The 10,358-nt window shown below is 56.5% G+C and overlaps 1 protein-coding gene across 2 annotated transcripts; it reads right to left on the reverse strand.

Annotated features, from left to right (window-relative positions):
• Positions 1 to 1,094: 1,094 nt before the first annotated feature.
• Positions 1,095 to 6,604, reverse strand: LBHD2 (LBH domain containing 2). Of its 2 annotated transcripts, none has more exons than XM_074364782.1 (4): positions 6,455 to 6,604; positions 4,737 to 4,823; positions 2,992 to 3,148; positions 1,095 to 1,426 (listed from the first exon to the last, which is right to left on the reverse strand). In XM_074364782.1, the coding sequence occupies exons 2-4, from the start codon at positions 4,803 to 4,805 to the stop codon at positions 1,344 to 1,346; spliced, it is 309 nt and encodes a 102-aa protein (XP_074220883.1). In that variant the 5' UTR covers positions 4,806 to 4,823; positions 6,455 to 6,604; the 3' UTR covers positions 1,095 to 1,343. The 2 variants fall into 2 exon arrangements, with proteins under 2 accessions (XP_074220883.1, XP_074220884.1); XM_074364783.1 differs by lacking the exon at positions 6,455 to 6,604 and adding an exon at positions 6,240 to 6,360.
• Positions 6,605 to 10,358: the final 3,754 nt, after the last annotated feature.

The raw sequence follows: 10,358 nt of genomic DNA on the forward strand, positions 1-10,358 counted from the left end.
CTCTGCGGCCGCCTCTGGCCTCTCGAGATGGCCTGTGTTCTGCCTATAGAACGTGTCTCTCCCAAGCCTCTTCTCTCTCGCCTTTGGAGATGGCCTGCACTCGATCTGCAGAGTGTGTAGCTTTTACTCTAAACACCTCCCTCTCCCACGCCTCGTGGCCTCTCTGGCCTTCTGAGACGGCCCACACTCTGCCTACGGAGTGTGTATCTCTTAAATAAATTTACTTTTACTCAATTGTGGCCTGGTCTTGAATTCTTTCCTGTGCGAAGCCAAGGACCCTCTCCTGGCGGGTGCATCCCAGTGAGACAGGAAGGAAGGGGGCAGGGCACGGCCATTCAAGGAATGACACAGCAATTAACACCAAGATGGTGGAAAATCTAACTCCTGGTAGGCCTTGAAGCCCAAGATGGCAGGAGATTAGACTTCTAGGAGACCTTGAACTTCACTATGCACTAATACATTAGCCTGGCTAATGGCACCATGACACTTCTGAGGCTGACCGTAAAAGGTCAAAAAGTGGGCAGTGGCCCAATTTCTGGGAATCTCAGCTCCTTTTCCTGTATCATCAGGGGCTCAACAGAGACCTGGGACTCACCCCATTTTCCTGTATTAACTTCTCACCTCAGTTTCCTTATCTATACAATGGGACTTACGCAGGAATTTAATGAGATTCAGGCTGGAATAGTCACTCCACCCACATACCATCCCTCCCACATCCTGGGTGGGTAACAGGCGACAGAAAGGAGTCTTGCCCTCCGGTTGCAGCCAGGCCTGGAGGCCCCAGGGAGAGGTGGGGAGGCTGCACTGGAGGCAGCTGGTCTTGCCTGGGGCAGCCTTGGCTGAGGAAGAGCGGAGCAGAGGACCCCAGGCAGGGCGCCAGAGGAGCACATAAACAGTCCCACCAGCTGCCCCCACCCTCACGGTGGACCACCCAAAGGGGTCACGCACTTGGCATTCTGGTCGGGTCAGCCTGGGCTCTGAGCAGAGGCCCTTGCTTGGAAGACAACTGGCAGAACCAAAATTGTCCTTAGCCCCTGGAGTCCCCACCAAGTGTGCCCACTGACCACCAGGAGGAGCCTTTATTTCTGCTTCAAACCAGAGAACAAGGAGGGTCGTGATCCAGACCCTGGGCCATGGATGGGGGCAGGCAGGGGCCGTGGTGCTGGCCAGACCTGGCGAGGCAAGAGGTGGTGGCTCGGCTCCACAAACCGTGACAGGCCCAGCCCTCTCGAAGCATCAGCCTGGCCACTTGGGCTCTCTCTGTCGGGCGCTTTCAGTTGCTGGAGACGGGGCAAGGCCTGCAGGGCCCAGGGAGAGCAGAACCTGGCCACGTCCTCCTCCTGTCACTGGAGGCAAGAGGTCTGGTCCTCGGGGCCGGCGTCACCCGGAGCCTCCCCCGGTGCTCCTGGCAGGCTCCGTGAAGAGGCTGCAGAAACACAGAGGCCTCCATGTCAGCGGGGCTGCACTTTGGAGAGGTGTGCAAGGAAGCCGGAGGGGGTGGGCTGCGGCCTCGGGAGGCCAGCCATGGGCTCCCGCCTGGCTGAAGGAGGAGGTGCTGGGTGCGAGGTTCCAGGCAAGGGAGGGAAGGAGGATGCGGCACCCTCTCTGGCACACCTACCAGAGGAGGGGAGTAGCTGACAGGACAGGAGTGCGGAAGCTTCTGAGTGACCGGGATCTCCCAGCATCCAGATCTCAGTGGTTACCCAAGGGCTGATCTGGGTCCTGGACAGAACCTGACAAAGGTTGAAGGGACTCTGGGGAGGGGAGGGGGTTACTTCTGGGCCCTCACTGCAGGGAGGGCTGACCCATATGGGCTGAGGGGCAGGGGCAGTGGAGGGGATCCGGGCAGGGGTGCGGAGCCAACATCTGAGGAAGAGAAGGGGCAGGCAGCTGCTAAGCAGCTCCAGCTGGGGCCAGATTCACTTCCCCCCCAGGGGGGACAGACTCCCGTGGGGTCTTCAGAGCACAAAGCTGCCCAGGGCCCAGCTCACACACCCCCACGCACCCCCCCCCCCCCACAGAGGCCCCCATTGCCCAGCCTGCTGTTTCTCCTGTGCCTCAGCCCTGGCTGCTGGCTGACCCCTCTCCTACCCACACGTCCTCCACCCAGAAGCTTTCCTGGCTCTGTCCGCAGCCGCTCCCCCCCCCCCCCGCCTTTAACCAGGGCACCTAGGCCAGGACAGCAGCCTGCCACCAGGCTGGCCCGTCTCCCCATCTTGTGGGTGCCTGGGCTGCTCAACACCCACACCCTCACCCCTTCCAGGCCCTAGTGGACAAGGCGCACTTGCTCCAAAGGGCATGGATACTCAGGGTGTGAAGGAAAAGCTGGGCTGGTCTAACAAGGTAACTCACAAATCTAAGTATTGGAATACTGATCTGAGTTCTGCTGGACTAACTTGTAAATCTAAGTTAATTAGTGTTGGTTTGCTGTTTATGTTTTTTGCTAGCCAGCTGGATTTTCAAAGATACATATCTGGCTTTGGAATGTTGGTTTGCTGCCTCCCTGCCTCCACTTTTGTGATGATAATGCTGCTAAAGCTGTTCCATGCCTATTGGCCAAATACCCCAAGCTTGTACTTTACCCTATAAAACCTCATGTGCACATCTTGAAGGTGCTCAGAGCTTTGGAGCAGAAGCCCCTCTGAGCCCGCCGGCGTAATACATCTGAGTGCTCCAACCCTTCGAGTGGTGCTTGTTTCTTGACTGGCCTGTCGTTTCCGTAGCAAGGGAGAGGAGAGGGGAGGTGGGGCTGGAAAGTGGTGGTGGGAACAAATGCATACTGTATGCCAAGCCTGGGGCCACAACAGGGGATGATGGGACCGGGACCATGTGCAGGTGGGAGGGGGGATGGTGACAGGCAACACGGAGAGGGTCAGGCCAAGCAGTAGCTCAGAGGGCTGGCACACTGGTGAGGAGTGAGCAGACTGGTGGGGTGGAGGACCCTGCTTCTGACTCCTCTCTCGGGACCCCTGCAGGTAGACCCTCACTCACCAGCAGCAGCCTGGCTCTGGATGGACCCCCTCTGGGTGCCCTCCGGGGGCCAGCGCAGCTCCCCACTCTCCATGGCACCCACCTCACTGGGCTCTACCACGATTGAAGGCAGCCGCTGGCCCAGCCGAGGGCCCTTCTCCCAGGCACCCATCATAGCCTGCAGGGAGGGTGGACAGCGGTCAGGGCAGCGCCAGGCCTGGGCTCCCGACTCCCTCCCACGCCTATCCTGCACCCCGTCTACTGGGAGAGTCTGGGGCCTATCCTGCCCAGTCTCCAGGGCCAGGGTGAGCAGATGAGCGTGTGTGTGTGTGTGTGTGTGTGTGTATACATCCCCCAAGGGGTCCCAGCTCCTCTCTTATCCCACCAGCTGGGAAACTCCACACCTACGGTTGCAGCTGGGGCAACATAGGACCCATTTCACAGACAGGAGCATGAGGCTGGAAAGGCCAAGGTCACAGAGTGAGTGAGCTCAGGGCTTCTGTGCATTCCCAGCTGCCTCCCGTACCCACACAGCCCCTTTCTGGGGTCTTTCCTACTGGGCCCTTGGAGGTGCTGGGAAGCTGTTGCCAAGGCAACCTGGGCAGCTTGCTCTGGCTCATTGTTCAGTGCCCATAAGAGCCACGTGGGGGCCGCCTCCCCAAGCCCTGCTGGTGCCCTCAGTACTTCTGCCTCCCATTCAAGGCCTCCCAAAGATGAGGCCTGAGCTGCCAGTGCTACCATACAGACCTCTGGCCCCATGCCACAGCAGCCCTGACCCCTGCACCATCCCGCCTCCGTGCCTTCGCTCTGGCTGGTTCCCTTCCTGGTGCTCCCCAGCCCCATCTCTTTTACCTAGAAGGATAGTTGCTTGGTGCATGTCTGCCTTCCCCCCAAATGTGCCTCGAGGAAGGGAAGGTGTACATCTGGCAAGACTTTGCTAATTGGCCCTTGAACCCCGGAGGCAGAACCCTCTGGACATGTGCATAAATGCAGTATCTGGGTGGGGGCCCAGGAATCAACATTTTAACAAAGCACCACTGGTGACCCATAAGTGTGAAAACAGGTGTCACCAGGCTGGGATGTCTGTGGAATCAGTGACAACGGAGCAGGGACCCTGGCATGTCCCAATGACTGGACCTTCCTGAGGCCCCCTGCTGGCCTTGCTGGTTCAGGGGCTCCTTCCCCTTCTTGGAACCCCTCCCTCCCCCACCCTGCCATCCTCCTTTCTGCCCTCCTCCAGAAGCCAGCGGCGCTCCTCTGCCCAGAGTGTGCCACTAGAGAGTGAGATCCAGGCCAGTAGATCTTGGAGTTCCAAGGCCTGTGGTTCACCGTCCCCATCCGCCCTGCTAGGAAGGCTGTGTCTGCAACCCTGGGCTCCAGACTGGTCCTTGAGTGACTCTAAACTTGTCCCCTGTCTGGCCCCGCTGCCTCCAACCATGAGAAGAGCCCAGCTCCAGAGCTCAGCATATCAGGACTGCACCCCTTGTGTAGGGACCTCACTTTTCAAAAAGCAGAGCTGAGGGCAGGGAAACCTGGCATTGCCTTACCCAAAAGAGGGCAGACCGCTTTGGGGCGCAAGCTCTGGGGTTCCCAGGGCCTGGAAGGGCGCCAAGTAAGCCAGGGAGCTGGGCTTTCCACTGCTTCGTGCCTCAGGCTTCTGCAGTGGAGCCACCACCCCCACCCAGATCTGTAAACTGAGGCATGGGCCAAGTCACAGGCCAGGGCTTGAGGCTGACTCCACGGACCCCAGGGCCCCAACTACATACTTTTCCTGTTGGGCCTCCAGCTTCCTCGGCTGGGCTCTGCTCTGGCATGGCAGGCTGAGGGCCACTCATGCAGCCGCCACTGTCGCGCTGCAGGAAGGAGCAGAGATGAGGCATCTGCTACGGGCCAGATGCTGGGTCCCATCCTTCTCCCGGAAGCTCAGCTGACTCCAGCCCACGGCCACTGCACCCCAGGCCCAGGCCCAGGCCGACCACGCTAGCTGGACCTCTTTTGCCCCTGCTCCCTGCCTGAGCCCATCAGAGGGGGCGCTGGACAGGCACCTCGTGGGGTGCCCAGGCTGCAGAGGGGCAGCAGCAGGAGGAGGAGAGGCTGGCCCGGCCTGAAGACCCATGGAGGCTTCAGAGAGGAGGCCTGAGGGATGGCAGGGAGCAGCCAGGCCAGCAGGGAGGGGACAGCTTCTGAGGCAGGGAGCAGCAAGGGGAGGGTGCAGAGTGCTGGGGAACCCAAGTGGGTTTCTGAGACAGGGGGCTGGGAGCAGCGCCGACTGACTGACTTCCAGTCGGCCAGAGGCAGAGGTACACAGTTCCTCCCTGAGAACAGACACTGCACACACACCCACGGCCAGACCCTCCACACCTATAGCAGAAGGGAAACTGACCTCCCTCGTGCATTTGGCCACGCCTGCTCAGGCCGGGCTCAAGGGCGAGGGAGCCCCACCAGAGACCACACAGCAAGGGCTCTGGGAAGAGCGGCCCTGACACCAGCCTCAGACTCTCCACCTGCACGAGGCAGAGGCAGAAACAGCGGTGGGGTCTGGCAGGCAGACACCTAACTTGGGCACTGGTAGGAGGCAGCAGGAGGCCACGGGCAAGGGGCTGGGAGGGGACTGGCAGGGGGACAGCACTGACCAGCAGGATGGAATGCTTATGACGCCCTGCTGGTTGTGGAGAAGGGGGTCCTGTGCACACCTGGTAAAGGGGGAGGCTGCCCTGGGAAATGAGGTTTCTTTCACCAGAGAACAGCTCTCAACAGCTCAGGTCAGCTCAAGTCCCACTGGGACCCAGAGAAGGCTGGGAGGGGGCCACGCACGGCAGTGGGCATCCCAGGGCAGTGGGCAGCCGGGTTGTATCCACCCAGGCCTCCACCCAATCCCAGAGCAGCTGAAAGCCCCTCCTCCTAGGCCTGTTGCTCCCAGGTCAGTCTCTCCCATAGGAACCCTTCATGGGATCCCACCCTGGGACCCCGGAACCTCGGCTAGAGCCCAGGGCGGCCAGGATAGAAGCCAGCAGAGCAGACCTACATCCAGACAGAGGAGAGAAAAAGCCAGGAAAAACCTGCTGGCCACAGAGACACGGCAGAGATGACCGAAGTGGAGAAAGATGCAGAGAGGACAGAGGCGAGAGGAGTGGTGATAGAGACAGAGGACAGAGCCAAGGGGACGGGCAGGAGGTCAGAAAGCGAGAGCCTGAGGCCTCCCAGGAGCTCTGAGCGAGGGTCCAGGGCCAAGCGGCGCGCTCGCACATCCCAGGCCCCGCCACGCGCACCTTCGCCGCTTCCCAGGTGTGCAGGGCCAGGTGTCGCTGTGGGCAGCCCCCAGAGGCACTGCTCTTCCCAAAGCCCGGCGGCGCCCAGCGGCCAAGGGCTGACCTTGGTCCCCACTCCCTCCCCTTCTCCTGGGAGCTCCGACTCAAGCCCCGCCCCCACGCGCCCCTTCCTCCTGTCCTGCCCGCGCCGCGCCGCGCCGGGCGCCCGGGCTCACCCTGGGGCGCAGGTCGGGACGCGGCTGGCAGGGGGCGCCCGCTGTGCCTCACTCGCAGTCACCGGCCCGCGCTGGGTGCTCCCGCCAGGGCTGCCACGCTCGGCGCGGGGCTGCTCGCCCTGGTGCGCCCTCCCCGGCTCGCTCCCTTCCTTCCTCCCCCGGGCTCTCCGCCCACAGGCGCTCCCTCGCCCTGCGCCTCATTCACACTCGCGCCTCTCGGCTCCCCGCCTCGCAGCTCTCCTTCCCAGGTCGCAAGCACCCCGGCCTCATCCACCCTTTGACAAAACCACTTCTCCCAGAATGTGATCCTGGTCACTTGAGACCCAGCCTCAAGTTTGAGGTTTAGGAATTCAGGGGGGCAGATACATAGAAAGAGGACACCCTCCACCTGAGGGATCATTGAAGAGGACAAGGACAACACCCAAGTGTGAGGGCCAATGCGCGTGAGGGGGTGGTGACACCACAATGCTCCTCTTTAGTCTTCAACCCCGATTCCATTCCCAAAAAGGAACAAAAGAGCCTTGGGACAGTCTCATTCAGCCTGGTGTCTACACCTGAGGCCAAGGTGAATAACCTCTGACCCGCACAACTGCCCATCCTTCCACCATCCAGCATCTAACATCCACCATCAGTTATCCAACATCTAAGACCATCCACCCAACATCCACAACCCACCATTCAGCGTCCAGGTACCCAGTCACCACCATCTAGCATGCATCTTCCTTTCATGGCTCTCCCACCATTGAATCACCGTCCAACCACCACCCAACGTCAGCCGTCCACCATCCATCCACCATCAATAAACCAACACCTGCCCCATCCACAATCCACCACCTAACTTCCACCATCTAATTACCATCCATTCAGTCTCCATCATTCAACCACCATCCATCCATCACGCAGCCATCCATTCACCACCCACACTCCCCATTTACCAAGCATCAATACACCATAAAATTACCCATTAGTCCAATACTGATTCACCATCCATCCATCCACCACCTATGCATCCATCATTTACTATCTAACAGCTTTCTATCAATATTTAACAACTATTTATCCATCTACCGATCATTTATCCGTTCACCACATATCTGGTTGTCAATCACCAAACTACTATCTACTGTCCATGTATTTGAATTTATCCACCACCCACCCATTAGTCTCCAGCCAGCCAACCACAATTCCTCCATCTACAATTCAGTCACCAGCCATTCCCCATACCTAATCCATTCTTGTTTCTATGAACCATAACCCACCATTCATCCACCTCTTATTCCTATCCACCATGTATTTATCCATTCATCGCCCATCTCACAATATACTCTTTCCATCCACCCATCATCTGGCCATAATTCATTATTCATCCAAAAACCATTCAGATATCATCTACCCTCCATCCATATTCATCTATTCCAGAAAAATTTATTGAGTGCCTTGCTGTGTACCAATGCTTGTTTTAGGTGCTGGGGATAGAGTAGAGAGACAGCAGTGAGCGTTCATCCACCACAATCCATCTGCCATTACAACCCATCTACCATTAGAACCCATCCATTCATTATCTGTGCATCATCCGTCATCCATTTTTTACCATCCATTCAATACCCATCTTCATTCATCATCCATTCCCCATCCACTTGCCATCTATCCGTCTTCCTCCATTTATACATTAAACCATCCATTTGCAATACACATTCACTACCTACCATCCATCCACCATCTTCCCATCCACCATTTATCTTTTATGCAACCATATTCCAAGATGTAGCCATTTATCATTTAGCCATCAACCATTCATCACCTAATCACCATCTATCCATCCAGAACCCATCTATTCATTATCTATCCTCCATCCACCTTCCATCTACATTTCCCCAGTACATAAAACATTACCCACTGACCTAGCAATCACCCATTTATTTGCCATTTGTGCACCATCCAGCCACCATGTACTTGTCCACCATTCATGATCCATCCATCGATCATATATCTGTTCACATTTATCTACTGTCTAGCCATCCGTTCTTTATGGACATATTCTTCACAAGCATCTACTTACTATTTGCCCACCATCCCTCCATACTTCCATGATTCATTCACCCAGTATGCATCCACCATCTACCACCTATTACCTGCAATGCACCCAGTATCTACAGATTATTTCAGTATCCATCAATCTTTCAATTTAGTGTCCACATCCACCTAACCTTTATCTATCAATCTACAGTCTGTTTATCTGTTTATCATCACTTAATCAACTACCATTACATAGATGCATTCACCATCCACCATCTTCCATTCGTCCACCATGTAGCACCACCGTCTACCACGCTTCCAGTACCTGTTTACCATTATCTATACACCATCCATCCACACACACATCCTGCCATTGCATCCATCATTCATCCATTAATCCACCTCCTGATCCATTCATCTCCCACCAACCAACTGTCCACTTAGTAATTTACCCATCCATCATTCTGCATTCCTCATTCATCATGCATTCATCTTATATTATATTTTCATGTTATCCACATACATAAACATCAAGTAATCATTCTCACTTCTTTTCCATTACCCATCTCCCTCAGTCACCCATCCACCTATCTTATCACAATTCTTCCACTCGTTCATTCATAAACTAAGCATTTCTTTATCAATAAATATCAATATTATACACAAATAATAACCATGTATTACTCAGTGTGAGTGCTGGGTTCTGAGGTCATTGGTGAATAAGAGTCCATACTCACTGTCTGATGGATTCACAGTCAGATGGTTCGAAAACCAGACAGAGACATATCAGCGTAAACATGTATATTGTGTCTAAACCCCAGCGCCCCATCCTCTGGCCATGGGGTGGCTCTAGCTCTTAGCACAAGTTTCTGAGGAGGACCGGGGAGGAGGCATCCGTCAGGATCAGCAGAGGCCTGATCTGAGCAGGGCAGCTGCAGCGTGGGAGACCTGATGACGTGGGTGAAAAGAGAGGTGAGAGTGGACAAGGAGGTCGGCAGGGATCACACAAGGCTGGGGACACCCAGCTAAGGGATGGGTCCCTGATGACAAACAGGGAGTTCTGGGAGGGTTTTAGGTAGGCAAGCACCCCAGTCAGCTAAGTTCAGAGAAAGGAGACCCCGCCCACCCGTCCATACACATACACTTCTTCACAGGAGCGTACCTGAACCAGAAGGACAGGGGCCTGCCTTAAGTTCACACAGCAAGGCGAGGGTGGTCACGGTGGCTGCAACTGCACCAGCTCAGCACTTAGGCACCCTTGTGTCAGGAAAGCATGTGCCACCTCCCACCATCCCATCCCCCCAAAGGCCATCCCACCTCCTTTGCGCTTGGTCAGGATTTTCTCTCTTTACTTGCTAATGACGGTGCTAGCTGTCACCTAAGGTGCTGCCTTTTAGCCAAGGTGTTAGCTACAAGGGCCTCACCTCTCCTGCGGATGGCCCCTAAGAGGGCTCTCAGGCAGTGCTCAAGGCCCTGGAGCAGCAGGCTGGGGACGGGGAGTATCTTTAAGCACAGGCCTGGAGGCCCATATCTGAGCCCACAGAGTTCCTCTCAGGGCCCATCTTTGCCTCCAGCCTTCGATTCTGCTTCTAGCCCTCCCTTCTGCCCTCCACCATGGACCCTTCTCCACAAGAGACAGACAGATCTGGAGGCAGGAGCTGTGTGTCCCGGCCATGCCCAGTGTTTGCTGTGTGTCCTTGGGAGGCCCTGCACCTCTCTGGTGTTCCTGCCAATGCAGTAAGAGAATGGAGTACCAAATGAAGAGGAAGGACCAACCATCTCTGATGTTCCCTGGCCTTAGTGAGGCTGGAGTTATCCCCTTCCCTTCTCAGCCGCCTCAGGTACACGGGCCCTCCAAAGCTTGAATGGACGAGGGTAACGGCTGGAA

Source organism: Camelus bactrianus, chromosome 6 (genome assembly GCF_048773025.1).
Source record: "Camelus bactrianus isolate YW-2024 breed Bactrian camel chromosome 6, ASM4877302v1, whole genome shotgun sequence".
In the NCBI taxonomy this organism is placed as follows: Eukaryota; Metazoa; Chordata; class Mammalia; order Artiodactyla; family Camelidae; genus Camelus; species Camelus bactrianus.